The sequence below is a fragment of the Leishmania donovani genome, chromosome 31, assembly GCF_000227135.1.
Source record: "Leishmania donovani BPK282A1 complete genome, chromosome 31".
NCBI classification, from domain to species: domain Eukaryota; phylum Euglenozoa; class Kinetoplastea; order Trypanosomatida; family Trypanosomatidae; genus Leishmania; species Leishmania donovani.
In genome coordinates, this window is record NC_018258.1 from 5,001 (window position 1) to 24,449 (window position 19,449).

Sequence of the window (19,449 nt, forward strand, 5' to 3'; positions counted from 1 at the left end):
CCTCCGTCAAGTCTCCTCGCCAGTAGGACTCGAGCGCCTTCTTCAGCTCCCGCTGCCCTCCCACGCGCGGAAATCCGAGCGTATGCGTCGTTACGAGAGAATGCATTTCGCTAAATGATTGAAAGGAGTGTGGACTGAGGAGATGGTTGATGGCAGTCTGTAGATAGTGCCAGAGAGAAGCGAGAGAGGAGAACGTAGAGTAGAAGGGAGGAAAAAATGCTTTGTAGGGCACGTCACTCAGAGCGGCCATTTTTTATACCGTGGACCCGATGAGGCCAGTGGATCTCTGGTAAGAGTTGCGTCAAGTTTTGAGGCCCTCTCCCCAGAACACAAGCAACGGTCAGCGAAGCTTCTAGCGGCACAAAGTTGACCCTCTGGTCGTGATAACGAGCCGAAAGCGCTGCGTTCCCTACTTAGGCAGCATTCTCTCTTTTTTTTTGCGGTTTGTTTGCCACCGGAAGGCTTTTAGCGACGAAACCCTATAGCACTTCGCCTGCTTCTCTTTCAGACGACATCAGCATCCATTTCCTACCGCGACGCTGGGTCACCTTGCGCGTGCAAGGCAAGCCAAGCCTCACGCAGGAAGCACGCCATGTGCACTCATCTTTTCGCACGACATGCCGCAGAGTTAAAAAAAGGAAAAGCAAACAATAAAATGTAAATGCGCAGTGACGCTCATAGTTATGGGAATCACGCTTTGCACTCGCTCAGGTTTGCATTCGCACACCGAAATTGTGTGTTTATGTGTGTGTGTGTGTCTGTGCGGAAGTGTTAGAAGAAAGTGATAGAGGTAGTGGGAAGAATACGCTGCTGATAACACGGTTCACCTTCACAGCTTTTCGTGAACTCGGGCATTCAACCGAAGAAATGCTAAGAGGTAGAAAAAAAGGTTCGCTTTCAGTAAAGAGAAAGAAAGGGTAGCAAGGAGAAAAGGTGGAAAGAAGAGATGTGAAACAAAAATGAGTCATATATGTGATCATCTTGAAGCAACGCAGAAAGGAAAGATTTTGCAGCAACAACTTTTCGTCCATCGCTATCAGCAGCAAGAGCAAAAAGAGAGCTGAAGAGAGAAAATTCAAAAGATAAGCACGGAGGAAAATCATACAGGTGAGCATGAAAAAAAAAGGAAAGCCCATTTGCCAGACTCGTCGTTTTCACTGCCCAGTCTGCTCAAACGGTCACGGGAGTTCTTAACGGCGTTTTGTTTTTCGCTTCTTTTTCCTCGAGAGAGCTCCTCAAAATGTCAAAGCATAGCAGTATACGGCGGTAGTCGCACCAAAGACATGCACTACAGCCAATATATACTTTCGCGGACACAGGCAAAAGCCAACGCATTGAATCCTCGGAGAATACGCCACGTAGGAGGAAAACGGTGCTGTGGACGAGGCCAGCACACCTTTTTTGAAAGGTATGCGTATTGATTGCTGACAGCACACACACACACACAAACTTCACTGTGCACCCGACGCCAAAGCAAATGTGTAGATAGGCCGAATAGCCTCCGTATCCTTGAGAGTGCAGCAGCACGAAGCAGAGCAGACATCACACAGGCTGTAGAAAGTTGTCGTTGGCTACCATGTCGCTCCCTTACGGGCGAAAAGTTCACCCTTCTGCACAAAAATAGAGCACCAGCAGGCTGAGAAGAAAATGGTAAAGAAAGCAGCATAAACGCAAATGGACCACAGCAGAGAGACAGAGAGAGCATGCTCTTTTTTTATTTGGCAACGCGTGTTCATCTCTCGCAAGAAAGTCAACAAACTGACCCTTAAAATAGCAGGTCACCTACGGCTGCTGCACGACGGCAGTATCGAGACGGGATGACTAGCACCCTTTCGTGTGGTGCAGCAAACCGTGATTCCGCTGCATACAGCGCAGGCCAGGTCCAGAATCACGCTCGGTATTACCGAAGCGCCGCAAAAGCAGAAGGGCAATGATTGGAAGCGCATGCTTGCTGAGTCGTCGAAACGACTGGCAGCGAGATGATAGAAACAGCATCGTAGCCGCGAGTGTCTCCGGTACAGTGTCAGCCCAAGCCTGTCCGCCGAGGCGATGGCAGGGTGCAGGCTTTCGACGTTCCCGCAGAGTGGGCACGGAACCCTGATACAACGGTGAGGTGGCTCGCGTCATAAAGGCAGAGGGAAAGCAGAGAAAAATAATAATAATAATAAATCGGAAAGAGTAAATGGTCAGTCAGCACGAGCTGTGGTGTTTGTACACCCAGCATAGAGAGCAGGGGTAGCGAAGCACGTCTAGAAGTTGGGTGGAATGATGAAAAAGACATACAAGAACATGCCGAGAAGGGCGCCAACAAACGGCGCGACTAGAGGTATCCAAAAGTAGTAGCTGTACAACGTGAAAGGCTCTGAGCCCCAGAGCATGGCCGAGAGTATGCGAGGTGACAAGTCGCGTGCGGGGTTGAGGCCATAGGAAGAGTTGATGCCTGACGTGATGCCAATGACAAACAACAGTAGTCCAATAGCCACCGGCTTGTAGTTGACGGCGGGAGTCATGCGAGGATCCGTGATGGCGAGAATGCCCATCATGAGCGCCATGGTATTGAACACCTCACTCCACACTGCGTAGGTGTTTGCAACATTAGGGTATGTGGCGAAGATTCCGCTGTACTTGGACGCCATCGTCTCGTTCGGAAGCAAGGCCTTTTGGGCGTCGTCAAAGTGCGATTTGAAGAGCCCGTAGGTGTTGGCGGCACCAACCAAGCCTCCGAGAAATTGGGCGAGAAAATAGCCGGGTAGCTTAATCCAGGGAAAGGCACCAAAGACACAGTTCGCCAGCGTCACAGCTGGGTTCAGGTGACCACCCGACACGGCCATGCTCAGGAAAAGGCCGATAGTGAGCCCAAACCCCCAGCCAAAGGTGATGGCCATGTAGCTGGAGTTGGACTGGTAGCTTGCAGCGTTACCGGCGTGAAAGACAGTGGTAGCAATGACGCCGGTTCCAAAGGTGACGAGGAAAAACGTGCCGAAGAACTCGGCAACATACTCGCGTAGCCACCATCGGTATTTGTACAGGGGCCACCTGTTCTGCGACGTGAAGTTCCTTTTACCCTCGAGCTGTCCCTGCTCTTCCTCGTGCATTTGGTTTTGAATGGGGACCCCTTCCGGGTCCTCCTTGTCCATGTACAGCTGAACCTCGGCATCGTAGCACGCGGGAGGTGTGCTTGTAGGAGAGTTCATCGGGATGTACTGAAAAAGGGGTGTGTGTCGCGAATTTAGTGTTAAGTGGGGAAGTGCGCGTGCTGTTGATGAAGTCCGCGAAGAAGAGTAGAAAGAGGCCTGTTTCGGGGCAAGAAAGAGAGAATAATCAAGGGAAGAGTTTCGGTCAAGGAGAGGCATCCGTGGGCACAGGCTAGCGGCAGGAGGTTGCCGCGGTGGTGAAGAATATCGAGATGATGAAGTGGGAAGGGCAACGAGCGCTTTATGCGTTCGGCCCGCTGGATGGGGAAGTGTATTCTCAGATGACCTCGCAGAAGTGGTGGGCAGGGAGGCGTTGCACCGGTTGTCTCGACGCTGGCGTTTGTTGCGAGCGCGACCGCGGTGGCCAAAGGCGTTCCTTGGGGGTTATGAGCGTGCGGGCTATCCTGCTTGTTGCGATGGCGCGTGCTCGCCGGTGGGGGTGTCGGGCTTGGGTGTTGCGTGCCGGCCCGTGGCGAAGCCGCCGGCGCCATGCAGCGGAAGCCCATGCCCCACCCCCGGGCCGCCGCGAGGAAGGGGAGCCCCAGCACGGCAGACGCGCCCCCTCCTCCTCCCTTGGCAGCAGGGGGAGGGGGGTGTCTCGGTGGGCGCTTTGGCGTGAGTGGAAGGGGGTGGGGGTGGGATGGGTGCGTGGGCGATTGTTTGGGGTCGCCGTGGGGACGGCGGTGGGCGGCAGTTGCTGCGCATGCAGCCGGGGCACGTTTCGTCCGTTTCAAGGCGGACGGAGTGGGGGGTATGCTTCTCTGACGTGCTGATGGCAGTGGTGGGTCTACAGTTTTTTTTTTTTTGGATGCCAGCACCACGGCGAAGTGGTACGGCGAGCTTGCCAAATGAGCGCGCGCAGCATGCGAGGGGGAAAAAAAGACGATAGCACTGAACCGAGGGATCGTGTAGGACAAACTCTTTTTGGAACCACCTTCGACACACTTGAGGCGTGAGAATTCGCATCACGATCCGGTAAGCGCGCTCTGTGGGGCTGGCGATCGCGGGTAGGCAACAAGTACGACATCGCTGGCAGTCTGCGACGCCATCCAGCGAGCAAAGCGCGCGCGCAGGCGAGCAGCCCGCTGCGGCTTCGGTGCGGCGACGTCGTGCGCAGGCGGTGGCTGTGGCGCTTGTTGCATCTGTGGCTCCTGCGGCGGCAGTGCTGCGCCGTCGTCTTCATTGCGAGCGACTGGCTGGGCAGCGTCGCCTGTAGGATCTGGAGGCGCAGGCGGGGCCACGTGCCCTGGCAGCAGCGGAATGATAATGTGGTGTATCTGAAAGCGAGCAAGCCTGCCCCAGTCGGCGTTCGTCAGCTGCATCGTGCGATGTGAGAGGCCGAGAAGCAGTAGTGCTGCAAGAAGCGACATCTGCCCGAACGTAGGAAGCAGATTCCCGTCGGAGAGACAGGTGAGCGCCCCGATAACGAATCGCACGAGCCCGCCGTGAAGGACAGAAGGCAGCAAAACCGCGTGAACCGCTTCCAGAGACGGGGGCCCTTGAATCAGCTGCGGCGCGTACTCGAGGTAGCGATGAAAGAGGGAGGTGCGCAGGAGTGCACCCTCAGCAAGCACCCACACCGTTACGGCGAGCGCACCCGTTGCCCAGCGGAGCAGCAAGCAGAACCAGAACGGCAAAGCAACGTAGTCTGCGGCAAGACGATCCACGTAGTTCAGGTGCCACTGCGAGCACACCACCAGCGGTGCAGCCACAGCAAGGATGGCGGCAGCACTCAAGCGGGGGAGTGTGGCCAGGTACTGCGCGGTTTCCGTGGTAAGGCGTCGCAGCGTGTCGCGCGAGCACACGACCACACCGTCACCGGGGAAATCGGCGAGTGACGACAAAAACAACAACAGCGACGTGTCGTTCTTCTCGCCAGCTCTCTGCCGCAGCTCGGGCACCATTCGACTCGATTTGACGTGCACGAGCCGCCGGCACATGCAGGTATCGACTCTGGTGAAGTCTACCGAGACCCCGTAGAAACACAGCATGACCGCCTGCATCTTCAAGTTCTGCGCGCCGCGACGCAGCTGCGGAAACGCGGCGTTTAAGTTTCCACCATGTTGAAGGACACGCACGATGCTGAAGGCGAAGCCGAAAAAGGGAAACCACACATTCCACGAGGCCCACTCCACCGCTGCCCCTATGAGCATGTTGGCGCCCACCAAACAGACGGCGTAGGCGGCGCGCTCCACCACCTGGCTACCTCGCTGCCGCATCTCGGGAGTGTTGTCGTTGGAGTAGAGGAAACAGTTCGAGAGCCACCGCCGCACTAGCGTGTGCAGCCGCTTCAGAATGCTCAACCAGCAGTACAGGAAGTGGAAGTGCATGTCCTGCTTCTCGGGAGAGTAGAGGGGCAGGTACGTCAGGGACTTGGGCAGCGTCTCTGGGAATAGGTGATGGAGACCGGCAAACGCGCCAAAGCCAACGGTGACCGTGTACACCGCGACAAGCAGAGGCACTTCAAGCAGCGTCCGCCAGAAGCCACCTCCGTGCAAGCGGAGAAAGGCAAAGAAGAACTCATTCTCTGCAAAGTCCTGGGCAACCAGCGTGTACGGCGAAAGCACCGCAAAGGTGCCCGTCAGCAGCCACAGCAGCGTGGTTTGCATCGACCCAATGAGCGTCAGCCACGTGGAGAAGGTTGAGATTCGTATAAGCACCCCAGCGCTGTACCACATGAACTCAGCCAGAGACGCCGGCGACGGATGGGCAGACGGGCAAGACACCGCCGCCCCACACGTCGCGGCATCGAACAACGGCGGGGACACTCCCCGCCAAACATCAGGGAGGACAGTGAAAAGTGCGCGTGCCACGTTGATCGGCTGCACGAGTGGCTTCACAGCAAATGCGGAGGCGCGTGTCGCGCTATCGCAGCGGAGCGGAAGGAGGTGCTCGGTACGAAGGACCTGCCACGCGTCGCGGCGTTCCATCAGCACGGCGAGGTCGCCCTCCACAAAAAAAGGGAAAAGACACGCATACACGATGACAGGAATGATGATGGCCCACGCCAGGAAAAGCGCAAGAAGCGAGGCGGCGCTACGGGTGAAGAGGCTGCTCAGGAAGAGGGAGCGGGACAGCCGTCCATCAGCGACCCTTCGGCAGCGCGCCGCAGCGCGCAAGATAAGCGGCCACTCCATCAGCCCCACCACGGAGGCGGCGACCCAGTACACGTACGGCGGCACTACGGCGGACGTTACGGCTGTGGCCGCGTGAAGGTGCAGCGAGGGGTACGCGGGCGGAAGCAGGCGGCGACACAATACAGCGGCGCCGTGGCAAAGCGACTCGAGGGTGCTCAGGGTGACGTGGCCAAGGACAACGGCACTGACGCCCATCATGTGCACGAACAGCACCTTCGCAGCGTACCGAGCAGGGCCGAAGTTCCACGAGCTGAGCCGCTGAGCGGGACCTCGGCTGGCGCGCACTTTTGCCTTCAGAAGCTGCAGCGTGGCGTCTTTGCTGATCTGCGCCTCCGTCGCGGAGAGGTAGCGGCTGCGCGATGCGCTCTGCGACTCTGCATTGCAGCGCGTGAATGCCTCGTTCAGAGCGGATGTGGCCGCGTCGTCTTGGACGGCGTTCGCCGGTGGCTGCATCGGCGTCTCCGGTGGGAGGCCGACGACGTAGTCCTCGTGCAGAAACACCCAAACTCGAAACTGCTCAAAGACCCAGAGCAGCGCGACGGGTACCGCGGTGATTAAGGCACCAAGCACGTAGAAGAGCCCCCCAAGTACCGGCAACCCCGCGGGGGCCCTGTGGCGGAGCATCACGTGAGTCAAGCAACTGTGCCACATCATCGTGCTGGCAAATAGCACAACAAGACAGCACACAAGCACCTGGAGCGGTGTGGACAGCGACCCGCACAGACGACGCAACGGCCGTGCCACAAGGAGGTTTGCGGCCAGCTGCAAGCCTCTCAGAGATGTGAGGGGTGGCACGTCCTCTATAGCCACCTGAAGCGTGTAGGCTGTGCCACACACCTCACACGACAGCTCCCCACGCGACGCGATCCATTCTGCGAGGCAATATGGGTGCGCATACGCCATGGTGCCCTCGCACTGGCACGGGCGAATGATCGGCGCATCGTCTGCCTGGCATATGCGGCACACAGAGGTAGGGTCCTGCTCCATCGCCGGACCGCCAACTGAGCCTGTGAGCTCAAAGGCGATCTCTGGTTGTGTGTATGTGTTTCTCGTTTTCGGTCAAGAAACTCAACACCATGCGGCTGCGCAGGGTGCAGGAAGTGGAGAGGAGGGCAGAGAGAAAAAGACGTATACGTGCTGCGTTGGGAGAAGAAGGCACTGCCGTTGGATGTGAGGAGAGGCTACCCTCAACCAGGGCCACAAATAGTACGCCGGTCCTTAGGCCCGCGCGGCACACCACAGACGAGCGCACACGTTTCTGGCACTGCCGCAGAGCAGCGAGAGGCGCACGGGAAGAGCGGCGACGGTCCACCCCCCGCGTATTCTTCGATGGAGCCGTAAAGGCTGCTTGCTCGCTTGGGCGTTTCTTGTGAGTTTTTGCACGTACCGTCACACGCTGGCGAGACACACCGAATACCCCGTCGAGGGGGGGGGAGGGACGAAAAGAAACGAGGGTTAGGAGGCTAGAAAGAGGTGTGCGGCTGAAGCGTTGGGGGCGCGCGCGAGGGAGGTTATCAGAGCAGGCAGCGGCGATGGCCTTCCATATGCACACGGAAGCAGTCCCTTGAACGACATTGCTCATCCGCCACCAACGCGGAGACGTGACACAAAAAGGGCAAAACACCCTACTCAACAAAAGTTCTTCTGGCTTACATATGTTTTCTATTTGGGGGCACATGCACAGTTGCACAGGGAAGAAGCGGTACGAAAGAGGCCCCTCCTCACGCGCTGCGCTTCTCCGGCGCTGCTGGAAGTGTTGTTCGTGATCGCTCCTTCATGGAACACGCGCGCAGGGAGGCACAGGTATGAGACTTTATACACGGCGCTAGACTCAAAGGAGGTGCAGGAAAGTGAAGAAACATACCATAACGGAGAAGACTGCCAAGGGGAAAAGCGATAGCTTGCCATCTTCAACGCATCCACTCTCTGCCACACAACATGAATGAAAGCCCACCCTACCCCCGGCCCATCTCGTGCCAGCGGAGCAGCGGTAGGCGCGCGCGACAGCAATGCACCGACTCGGCCTCGAACTCTACCTACTGCGGCCGCCTCGCAGGTTGCCCCAGAGCCGCTCCTCCCAGCATGCTGGTCGATACCGATGGTGTATCTCTCTCTGGGGCGGCTGAGGCCTCCCACACCAGTTGGCAGTGTGAGCGCGGGGGCGGGGGTAACAGGTACGTTCGAGTTGCGCGGACACACTCTGCCTAATCCTATGGATGGCGCACGCGTGTTCGCTGTCGCGGGCCGCTTGGATGCAATGCCATCCAGGCCCTGACTGCGGCCGATAGCTCTGACTCTCATGCATCGTGGGTACCTGACCCTGACACTAGCGGAAGCGGTTGTGCATTGACGGGGTATAGGAGGAAGGGGAGGGGCTGCTTGGCTTCTACCCTAGACAACGTGGGAGTATGGGACGCTGCGATTCCACGCGCTGACGGGTCCGCCCCCACCAGGGGAGCGGAGTGAGAGCAGAAAAGATAGAGAGCAAGCGCCGGGGGAAATAAACGGGCAAAAAAAAACGCCGGCTAGTCGGCAAAGTAGGAGTCGTTCAGTTACGGCACACACGCACATCCACATCGACTGCCGCAAGTCATGCGATGGGCGCCACGCTTAATAAGAATGTTTTTTTTTTTAAGTTTCCGTAACGCAAAGACGCGCTGCACCAAATCTGGCCTCTTGTCCCTTCCCTCTCTCCGTTTGCCACGCGCCGGATGCCGGTAACTCGCGTTGTGCGAGAGAGAGAGTGATACAGAGAAGCAGGAACCGAGGATCGAGGATCCGAATCGAGGCGTGAGACAAGAAAGTAACAAAGAAAGCAAGGAAAGACAAGGAAAGATAAAAGAAGGCTGAAGGGAAGTCCAGGAAGAAGAAAACGCAGTAAGTGGTCACGCTACTCGTCTGTCTTGGTGCCTGCAGAGAAGCGAGGAAGCAGTGTGGCAGCCGCACACAGCGGAGGAGAAACGATAGTGAGGGGTCGAGAGAGAGTCGCAGGATCGCGTACTATTTAGTCTCCGTTTCGGGGCTCTATGCCACGCGAGCGTCAGCGAGCTTGGTGCTGTAGGTGCTCGGCTCGCGCCACTGCGCCTGGTCGGCTTCCAGAGACTCGTCGTTCTCCCCTGCTGCTGGCAGCGTTTCGTCCTCGCGGAACTTGGGCAGGGTCGGCGCAATAACCATCGGGACGAACTGGAAGAGCATGAAGAGAGGAAGCGCCTTCCAATAGCCATTCACCTCGGTAACACCCAAGCTCGACATGAAGGCCACCGTGACGGCAGTGCTCACCACGCCGCCGCCGGAGACGCTGACGCTGTAGAGCTGGAACGCCGCCGTTTCGTAGAAGCGCGGCGCCTGCATAGCCGCCAGCGAGAGAGTCGGCATGAAGGCGAAGCGCAGGCAGGCACTCACAACGACCGACTCGATGGGAATGAAGACGTTGTAGTTGAACTTGCCGTTGGTGCTGCCCATCACGCCCCAGAAGTGGAAGAAGGTGCCGAAAGCCCAAGCGCTGCAGCCGGCGAGGCAGATGATGAAGGGGTTGGCGCGGAACATGCGACCGTGCGAGGCCTCGGAGTGCTGCGCAAAGTACATCCACAACGCGTACGCCAGCGCACCGAGCAGGGCGCCGAGAGAGCCCAGAATGGAATTGGCCTGGCGAAGACCCAGTGAGAAGGTTTCGGTGTACTGGTATTCGAAGGAGAACTTGGTATTGTACAGCGCGTCCGGCAGCATGAAGTAGATGAACGTGAAGCACAGAATGAACATGAACCGCCCGCCAAAGGCTTCCTTGCGAGTGGAGATGGCCTGCTTGCCCATGTTAAGCGTGTTGCGGTAGAAGACGACGGGCTCGGAGGTGCGGATAGCGGCCCTGCGGTAGTCCGTGTAGTAGTAGCGCTTCGTGAGGAAGAGAACCTGCAGAATGAGCACGCAGCAGCAGATGCCGGCGATAAGACACATCCAGCGGTAGTTGACGTACGGCTTCATGGCGTCGCCGTAAGCAAACTGGTAGAAGATGGTCTGAATCAGAGAGCCCGCCGTACGCCACACCATCGCCTGTGACATCAGCCCGCCGATGCGAGCCGACGTTTCATGTGACGACTCAACAAGCCGGTTGCCGTAGTTGATTACGACGGCGTTCATGGGCATGTAGATGAACATCGTTGCCACCTGCATGATCCAGGCGAGCACGAGCATGCTGCTGTACTGATTCTCGATGTTCTTGGTCGCAAAGCAGACGAAGCAGACAATGGCGTTGATGACGCAGGCGATGATGATGACTGGGCGGAAGCGTTCGCGTCCAACGCGAATCAGGTCGACGATCAGACCAAACACCGGGCCCAGGTATAGCATGTTGTAGCAGAGTGAGTAGAACTGCTTCTGCTGCGCCGTCGTCCACGAAAAGTAGTTCGTCGTGGCAAAAGAGCCGAGTACGTAGTTCATGTTCTGCGTGATGGTGCTCGTCAGCAGGAAGAGACCGATGCGCCATGGAAGGAAGATGGGGACGTGGCTCATGTCCATCTCCTCATTCATCATGTTGTCCCAGTAGCTGTTCATCCACGACTTCTCGGTTGCAGCGCCATTGCCGCACGACGTCGGCCGTGGGTGCCTTTCGTCGTCCTCGGCGTTTACATTCTCAGTGTCACCCTCCCTCTGCGACTTCCGGCGAGACATGCGCGACAAAGCGGTGGCGCCGTGTGGGGCGAGAGAGTGTGGCGGGTGGGCGGGGAAAGCGGGAAGGGCCGCGGAAGGCGGTGGACGTGGGCGGGCGGAGGGGTGAGTTCGTGTTAGAGCTGCTCAAAGCAAGGGCTGTGGCACACAAGATATGTGGGGGCTGTGCGGGTCCATTCGCGTGCGAAGAGCATCCCATGTGTGGAGAGAAGACAAGGGAGGGGACAGGCGAATAGGCAAGCGCAAAATGGGGAGGGGTGCGGGAATTGGCGGCGCAGAAGGAGCGGCCGAGCGCAGTTTGAAGGAAGTGGCCTCCAAGCGAGCAATGCGTGAGCCGGCCAGTTCCAAAAAAAAAAGAATGACGGCAGTAGCGGCAGAGACATCGGCGGTTGTGTTGCCGTGCGTACGGCTGTACGCCGCCGCAGTGGCGCTCTGAGTGCCGCGCACAAACACCCCACCCACACACACACACCCACACACACAGACACCTCGTTACATGACGAATCGGTGATGCTCGGGAGAGCTCATGGCTGCCGTTCCTCTGCGTAGCCGGTCCACACCCTACAAGAACGTAACACGACACACGAGAACAAAAAAGAACGAACACCGAAGCTGTGCTAGAGCTCCATCTCCTTCACCACACCACAGTCGCTGATGAGCACAGTCTTGCTGGGCTTACCGTGCGGCGTGCCGTAGCTCTCCAGTTTCTTCACATGCTCGTAGCCGTGGAGGACCTGGCCAAAGACGACGTGCTTCCCATCCAGCCACGGGCACGCTATGGTGCAAATGAAGAATTGCGAGCCGTTGGTGTTGCGACCGGCGTTGGCCATGGAGAGAATACCGGGGCCCTTGTGCTTGCCGGCCTTGCCGTCGAAGGACTCGTCCTTGAAGCGCGTGCCGTAGATGGAGCAGCCGCCGGTGCCGTTGCCCTTCGTGATGTCGCCACCCTGAATCATAAAGTCTGGGATGATGCGGTGAAAGGCGCAGCCCTTGTAGGTGAGCGGCTTGCCATCTGGGGACGTGCTGCTAGTTCCACGGCACAGCTCGCGAAAGCTCCTCGCCGTGACGGGGACGGTGTCGTCAAACAACTCAAACTCGATCCGCCCAATCGGCTCCTGGGTTGCCATGCCGAAAAAAGAGGACCCGCCCTGCTCCGCCACGTCAAAGAAGACTCGACTGTTGCGCGAGTTGGTGGTGTACGGTGTCAGGTATGGCTTGCTCGCTGGGGCCGCGTTTGCGCTGGAGGAGGCGAGGTACGAATGCACCGCACTGCCTGCCACGAGAGCGCACGAGAATCGAAGCGCCATTAGGTAACAACGAGGAGGAGAAGAAAGTGGTGTTGGGGTGGGAGTGCTGCCGGGTGACTTTCCCTACCACACAGAAAGGAGGCGGGCGTGGGCGCGAAAGAATCGGCGTAGGACAGGCAAAGGACGACAACCACAAAAAAGCACACGGAGGCGAGGAGAGGCGAAGGGCGGGGCCCGCTCACCGGTTGAGGAGCCCAAAGAAGATAGAAGAGGATGGGAAAAGGTGAAGGCAACAAGAACGACGCGCCGGAGACGGGGCGGTGTAGAGAGAGAGAGGAAAAGAGACGACCTTGTTGGTTGGCAGGCTGTGCATCAGGTGCGCATCTGCGAGTAAGAGGGTGATAGGCAGGGGGACAGCGCAGGCGTGTGCGTACGCTGGTGGCGAGAGCGTTGGTGGCGGTGCTCATTTGCTCACCTCTCACGCACCACGCACGAAGGCCCGCTGATGTGTTAATGCCGTGGCCGTTTTCGTTCTTGACGAGGTGCGCGACGTCGACATAACAATGAGGCCAGCAGGCGAGAAGGGGGGGGAGGACTGCGTCTTCTTCCGGTAGATTAGTAGCCTGGTGGTCGTGGAAGGTTCTGGATGGCGCGGGCGATGGCGCTAGTGCCGTCGATGGGCGTAATGCCCCACCAGCGATATCGGAAGTAGCAGAATGTGAAATACACAACCAAGACGATGGGGCCGATGACGGACACGTTGGCCACGGTGAGGAGCTTCTTGATTTTGAATTTCTGATCCACCGGCACCTTGCTCAGTTTATTCTCGAACATGGACAGCTCCTCGTTGCGCTCCTTCCAACGGCGGTAGGACCAGCGGTTGATGGGGTGGGTGTCCTTGTTCTCCTCCCAGTAGGTGCGCTCCCGAAGCGCGTCCTTTTTGAGCGTCTTGTTGAAGGCGTACAACCGCGCTGCGTTCACACGGCCTGCCGCCCCTTTCCTCACAAAGTTTGTCATGCTATTCTGCGGCGTCGCTCCGGTGCATATGCGAGGGGCATAAACAGAAAAAAAAAGGATAGATGCTGTTTACAGCAGGATCGGGAGGCGATGGTGGAGAGGGAGTCAAGGACAGACCGGAGTAGACCGCGCTGAGGGTATCGATGAGGTCACTTCGGCATTTGCACGGAGCCGCACGACAGCAGATGAGGGCGCGAAAGAGATGATTGCCGTTTCATCGCGGATTCACGCGTGCATCCTCAATGTTGCCGTTGACGTTTGATTCGTTGTGTGGTTGTGCTCGTCGACGGAGTTCATGGCTCATGAGATCGCAGCAGCGTTGTCGTCGCCACCCGTGAGCGCCGCTCACGACAGCGTCTTCTGCGCGCGGAGGTGTGCTTTGCTGGAGAGGTGCGACTCCCACTTCAAAACAGAAACGTGCTCTCGGCAGATGCGACACATAACAGTGCGGCCCTTCGCAGCCGCGCTGGCGGCCTGCTTGCCCTTCCGCTTTCTCACCCTCTTCTCCTGTCGGGGCTGCTGGGCTCGACGCGGGGGCACAATGCCCTTGCGCAGGTTGTCGAGCGTTTCCATTCGCACGTGCTTCTGCGGGTATCCGGGGAAGTGCAGGTGGAGGTACCTTTGAAACGCTGGCACCTTGTCCGCGTTCTCGTACAGCAGCTTGAACTGCATGTAGGACTGTGTGATCATTGTCACGTCGTTCTTTACAATGGCCCCGGAGGAGGCGCGCCGCTTGCGCCACCGCAGCCGGTACGCCGCACAGAGGCGGTCCAAGTCCGCCTGCTTCTCTGGTGGCAGCCCGACTTGGAGTCGGCTGTCCGCCTGGTTGACGTTCATGAGACACCCCGCCAGCCGCTCAAACGGTGTCGCGTCGAGGCCGACGTAGCCGCCCTTGTGTATGTCGAGCGGCGGCACCGTCTTGTGTGCGCGGAGGTAGCGTTCCAGCGTCTGAAGGCACTCCTTCCACGGGTACGGCCCGTGCACGCCGTAGCGCTTCCATTGCGGCAGGCTCTCCAGGTCGCGCAGCTGGTGAACCTGGAGGTAGGTGGGGTCACCGCGCTCGTACATCTTGTAGCCGCGGCGCACGTACTGGTAGAACATGTTCATCGACACTGGCGTACCACCGACCACCCAGGCGTCGTTCGTCTTGGGGTAGCGGTTGCAGTCGTACACGATGCGCTTCATCTCCTCAAAGATGCTCTTCCACGGGAGCCGCGCGGCGCGGTGGAGGCGGTCGGTGTCGCGAGTGGAGTAGCGCACACCACGTCGAATAGCTGGCAGAACAAATCGGTGGAGCTTCTCCGACGTCAGCCTGAGCGAGCGAACGCCGACAACGTCGATGTCGTACGATTTCTTCTGAGGGTCGATCATGTACTCAAACAATTTCGGGTCCTCGTCCATGAGAGCATCCGTGAAAGGGATGAGAGTGGAGAAGCTCTGCAGGTTGATGGGGTGATCCGCGGCGTGTCTGCGGTCATAGACGGCTGGCAGAAAGACGAACGACGGCGGTTTGCCCTCCATCCTGTTCAGCGGCCGGCAAATGCTCTGGATGATGTCGCGCGAGCTGTATCGCGGCGCGGCGAAAAAGACGGCGTTGAGGTCCGGTATCTCCACCCCCTCCTGGAAAAGGCGCACATTCAGCAGAAGGCACCGCTTCGCCGTTGTGAAGGACTGTAGGGCATGGGCCACGGCCGCGGCGCCCATGCGCGAGTGCGCGATGAGCACGGAGAAGGCCGAAACGTCGCTGGGGGGTGTCTCCGCCATTAGCTCCTCGTACATCTTGAGAGCGTGGGCGATGTCGCGGCAAAAGACGAGCATCTTGTCCACCATGCGCATCGCCTCGAACAGGTATGGATTCATGTGCGACATCTTGCCGCCCAGCACGACGCGCACGGAGAAGGGGTTCACGTAGCCATCGTTGATGCCCTCACGAAGGTAGTAGCGGTAGGCGATGCCGCCAAAGTAGCCGGTGTCACTCATTTTGATGGGTGTGTCGTACGTGGGGGTGGCCGTGAGGAAGAGGCGCTGACCATGCAGTGGGAGCTTCAGCACGGTGTTGAACGCCGTATCGGCTGCGCTGCCGCACACGCGGTGGCACTCGTCGAAAACGGTGAGCTGAAAGATGTTTAGCTCCTTGAGCAGCGGCGATGAGTGGTACGTGGAGACGACAACCACTTTGGGATTGCCCAGGATGGTTTCTCTAATGACGTCGGGGTTCGTCGTCATGGACTGACACTTGTTCCCGCTTAGCACCACCGGGAGTGGGTCGGAGCCGATGAGGAGCAGCGGCGTGTCCTGCAGACCGTAGGCGACGAGTTTGCGCACCGTCTGCCGAAGCAGGGAAAGCCCAGGGACGAGGTAGAGAACGCGCCCGCTACTACCCTCCTGGAGGGTGCGCTGAATGATGTGGTACGCCACCGGTGTTTTGCCGCATCGGCACGCCATCTGGCACACGGCTTTCTTGCGCTCGCGGAGCTCTGCCATGAGACGGGCAACGGCCTCCTGTTGGTAAGGCCGAAGCACGTCAAGGGAGTAGTCGTTGTGGTCGATCCAGGTGGAGAGAAAGCTGAAGTCTCCGCTGCAGAGGCCCTCCTCATCCTCCTCGCCTTTACTCACCGCAGGATAGACGTCTTCGTGGAGAGACGAGTGAGGCGTGTGCATGCCAGCCTTGACGCCGTCGAGAACTTCACGGTACGGCGCAATGGTGGTAGAGACCATGGCGGGAGAGGGCGGGGCCGCGTCTGGATCCTCGTCCGCCACGGTGGCTTTCAAGCCGGTGAAAGTGTGCCGACGTGGCCGCTGCCGAGGGTCGGCTGATGACGCTGCGTCGAGCGTGCCTCCGTAATGCGGACGCATGCGTTGGACAACGGAGAGGCGCAGCTTGCGTGCGAGCACCGCCGCTGTCTCCGTCACCTCGTCCTCGCTGAGCCGAATCAGCTCGCGGTGCTCGACACGTTTCGCGCTCAGGCAAAACAGCACCGACTGCTCGAGCAGAAGCGCCTCCTTGCTGGTCTGGCACTCGAAGACGGAGACATAGTGCCACTCCGGTGTAAAGCACGTCGTGAAAGAGGCCATTGCGAGGCGCGTCTCAAGGCAGGTGCTGTAGCCAATCTTCACAAACCCGGCAGCCTTCAGCCATGGGTGCTGCGCCACATAGAAGCCGATTGTCTGGAGGCGACATGATGAGCGGCTGAGCATTCCATCACACGCGGCACTGCGCGAGGGCGTGAGCGCGCGTCTGTACCTCGTGTGTGCCACTGAGCAAGGAGGGTCGTCGTTTGGTGGGAGGGGATGGGGGGAGGGGGAGGGCTGAATTGAGGGAGCGAAAAGTAAAAGAGCCCCAACGGTCGATATAGAGGAGTGCTTCTATGGGTCTATGAGGGGGATGCAAGACGAGGACGTACGAGGCGTCAGCGGTAATGATGCCGCCCCACACCTTTGTGAGTCTTTAGTGTCTGGCGAGTGCGAACACCAGAAATCCCGAAACGACGAGCTCGGTGAGGTAGCCTGCAGCCGCTGCCTCCTCACGGAATTCACAGAATGAGGGAGAAAGGGGCATAGGAGACAGAAAGGCACAAGCACGCGATTTTTCTCCGATCTCTAGGCTTTTTCAGAGTAGTGCGCTTGGCTGCAGTGAGCATCGCAGCAGCGGATACGAACTCCCCATCCCTTTAGTGCTGGTACTCAGACAGAGGCCTCCTTTCGCTGGTGAGAGCTCAAAACAAGCGCAACGACAAGGAAAGACAGAGCGCATCACAACACTCCTCGTTCACCACTAAACGGTATCATCGTACAGAGCGAGGGAGGAGGGAGGTGGAAGAAATGCGATCGGCTCGCATCAGAGCCGCCTCGCTTGTAGGTTTCACTTTTCATTTTGTGGCCATTTCGCAACAGTTTGGCAGACTTCGCTCTGCCGCTCGCGTGTGCGACTACAACACTACCTGTGGCACTGCTGCCATCCCCGTTTCTTTCGAGCGCTTCTTTCTTAAGGGGGGGGGATCTCACAAACACACTCACTCACACACACAGGATGAGGCTACATGCACATTTGTGTGCGTGCATGTTAAATAGAGAGAGAGACTTGCAGAGGATAACGTGCCTCGCTTTCCTTTGTTTTAGCGTGCTGGCGCATTCACCAGCTTACCTTGCGCATTTAAGAGGAGAATAAGAAACCAAAATGAATTATGTCCTTTCGTTGATCTTATCGTGTGCGTGTGTGTGCTGATCAAGAGCCCCTTCCGTTTCTTTTTTTTCTTTCGCACGGTTTGCTTCTCTCATCTATGCCAACAGAGGCACGCAACAACAACAAAGACGCACACGCACACACACGCGCGCACACATCGGCGCATCGATTACGTCTCTCTCTCTCTCTTTGTTCCTTTTGTTGTTTCGCACCGATTTTCTTTTTTTCTTACGTCCGCCCCGGTGTGCCCGTCGACACGTCACACAGACGCCGCGGAGGCGCTCATTTTTGCCGTTGCCCCCTTTTTTACGCTCTCGTCTCTCTCTTCTCTTTCCTTTGCTTTGCTGGATGGCGCGAGTGCATGACGAGTGTGGGTGGGGTGGTGGTGGATAAGAAGAGGAAGAAGAGACATACAGAACGCAGCACACACACACACACAGACTTGCGTCAGAACGACACAGCCCAGAGAAGAAACCAACAGCGGGCCCGGAGAGGAGATATGCCCATCCACGCCGTAATCGAGAGAGAGGGAGAGAGAATAGGAGGCCGGAGGCTCATCCAACTAGACAGAGAGTGGCGCGCCCAAACGAAAAATGCGGAGACAGGAAAGCACAAAGGCGTCAAGGACTGCCGCGCATCGCTGAGTGTGTGGAAGCGTGGCACAGGGAATGCACCACGCAGAATGAGAGGAGATCACCTCGGCTACCCCCTACACGCGTTGGCATCAGCCCACAAACGTTCTACTCTTTCTTCTCCGCGTCCTCGACTTCCTTGTCTGCCACCGGCTTCTCAGGCGCCTTCTCAGCAGACTTCTCCTCCTTCTTCGCGACCGTCTTCTCCTCAGTCTTCTCCGGCGTTGACTCGCCCGGCTTCTCGTTCTTCTTTGGTGCGTCCTCCTTCGCCGGCGCCTCAGCCTCGGCGTCCTTGGCGGTGCCGTGCACACGGCACTTGGCGCCAAACTGGCACGCGCGACCCTTTACATCGTCGTGCAGAAAGCGGCATCCGTCGCCGAACTTGCACGAGCCCTGAAGGTTGAAACAGCAGGCGGTCTGGCGTTCCCACTCGCGCTGGGTCTCGAGCGTGCCGCCGACAAAAGGCTTCTTGCGGCGTAGCGGGAGCCCGCCACGGCCGCCACGGAAGCCGCCGCGCATGTTGTTGTAGCCGCCACTACCGGCACTCGGATAGTACCAGCCACCGCGGCCGCGACCACCACGGTATCCGGGCATCGCCGGCGGGTACCCCTGCGGAACGTTGTACATGGGGTTACCCATCGGATAGACCTGTGGCGGCTGATAGTAGTTGACCGGGGGCTGGTTGTAGGCTTGTGGCGGTATGCCATCCATGTGGCGGCTCATGTTGTAGCCACCATCGTTGTAGGATGCTCGGCTGTACTGTGGCACCTGGCCCTGAGCATCGTAATGGGGACGCTGCATCATCGTATCCGACAACGAGTAGTAGCAAGGATTAGATACACTGTGATCTCTGGAGTGTCGGAGAATCGGCACGCGGTTGGCAAAGAGGGGAGAAGAAAGGGGGAGGTGGGAGGGGGAGGGGATCAAGAGGCCTGGCAGGGAAGCGGTGGTCTGAAAAGGCGAGAGGGCACCCTGAATGCATCAGCGACGCGCAGCCGAGCCTATGGGAGAGGGGGTGCCTTTGACCACCAGGAAGGAGAGCCCATATGAAAGGATCAGGTGGAGATGAGTGATCTACACACACACACACACGCGCACAAAGGTCACCTGCCAGCACTGCGCAGCGGGCAGCCAAGAGGCCAGCCCGTCGGCGATACATTAAATCGTGAGTTCCAACGACATTCCAAGAAGTCGAGCCCCACGCGGACACCAGTCTAGGAGAAAAATGGGGGAAACAAAGAGAGACGCGACGCCCTGCCAATGCCGCTGCGGCCGCACAATGCCGGGTGCACGAGAGAGGGCAGGACAGAGAGGCAGATGCACAGGAGCAAGGAAAAGCGCGCGAGCACGACTCCAGTGTGTGGCCGACGGCGGTAG

The 19,449-nt window shown here is 58.4% G+C and overlaps 8 protein-coding genes across 8 annotated transcripts in view; all 8 read right to left on the reverse strand.

The window, feature by feature from the left end:
* The window catches only part of LDBPK_310010 (5-methyltetrahydropteroyltriglutamate-homocysteine S-methyltransferase, putative), a gene marked incomplete at both ends in the record, with an annotated part of 2,313 nt that extends 2,207 nt beyond the window's left edge, over window positions 1-106 (reverse strand). Inside the window, one exon of the mRNA XM_003863044.1 lies at window positions 1-106. This exon is cut by the window's left edge and continues 2,207 nt beyond it. Within this exon, the coding sequence (XP_003863092.1) occupies window positions 1-106 (106 nt within the window).
* Window positions 107-2,249: 2,143 nt separating this feature from the next.
* Window positions 2,250-3,194, reverse strand: LDBPK_310030 (aquaglyceroporin; the record flags this gene model as incomplete). The annotated part of the gene is made up of 1 exon (XM_003863045.1): window positions 2,250-3,194. The coding sequence occupies one exon, from the start codon at window positions 3,192-3,194 to the stop codon at window positions 2,250-2,252; it is 945 nt and encodes a 314-aa protein (XP_003863093.1).
* A 965-nt stretch (window positions 3,195-4,159) lies between these two features.
* LDBPK_310040 (hypothetical protein, conserved) lies at window positions 4,160-7,318 on the reverse strand (the record flags this gene model as incomplete). The annotated part of the gene is made up of 1 exon (XM_003863046.1): window positions 4,160-7,318. The coding sequence occupies one exon, from the start codon at window positions 7,316-7,318 to the stop codon at window positions 4,160-4,162; it is 3,159 nt and encodes a 1,052-aa protein (XP_003863094.1).
* A 2,037-nt stretch (window positions 7,319-9,355) lies between these two features.
* Window positions 9,356-10,996, reverse strand: LDBPK_310050 (hypothetical protein, unknown function; the record flags this gene model as incomplete). The annotated part of the gene is made up of 1 exon (XM_003863047.1): window positions 9,356-10,996. The coding sequence occupies one exon, from the start codon at window positions 10,994-10,996 to the stop codon at window positions 9,356-9,358; it is 1,641 nt and encodes a 546-aa protein (XP_003863095.1).
* Window positions 10,997-11,610: 614 nt separating this feature from the next.
* LDBPK_310060 (cyclophilin, putative) lies at window positions 11,611-12,300 on the reverse strand (the record flags this gene model as incomplete). Its single annotated transcript, XM_003863048.1, has 1 exon — window positions 11,611-12,300. One exon carries the CDS (start codon window positions 12,298-12,300, stop codon window positions 11,611-11,613), a length of 690 nt encoding a protein of 229 aa, XP_003863096.1.
* A 555-nt stretch (window positions 12,301-12,855) lies between these two features.
* On the reverse strand, window positions 12,856-13,257 carry LDBPK_310070 (hypothetical protein, conserved; the record flags this gene model as incomplete). Its single annotated transcript, XM_003863049.1, has 1 exon — window positions 12,856-13,257. One exon carries the CDS (start codon window positions 13,255-13,257, stop codon window positions 12,856-12,858), a length of 402 nt encoding a protein of 133 aa, XP_003863097.1.
* A 345-nt stretch (window positions 13,258-13,602) lies between these two features.
* LDBPK_310080 (helicase-like protein) lies at window positions 13,603-16,455 on the reverse strand (the record flags this gene model as incomplete). Its single annotated transcript, XM_003863050.1, has 1 exon — window positions 13,603-16,455. The coding sequence occupies one exon, from the start codon at window positions 16,453-16,455 to the stop codon at window positions 13,603-13,605; it is 2,853 nt and encodes a 950-aa protein (XP_003863098.1).
* Window positions 16,456-18,180: 1,725 nt separating this feature from the next.
* On the reverse strand, window positions 18,181-18,876 carry LDBPK_310090 (hypothetical protein, conserved; the record flags this gene model as incomplete). The annotated part of the gene is made up of 1 exon (XM_003863051.1): window positions 18,181-18,876. One exon carries the CDS (start codon window positions 18,874-18,876, stop codon window positions 18,181-18,183), a length of 696 nt encoding a protein of 231 aa, XP_003863099.1.
* Window positions 18,877-19,449: the final 573 nt, after the last annotated feature.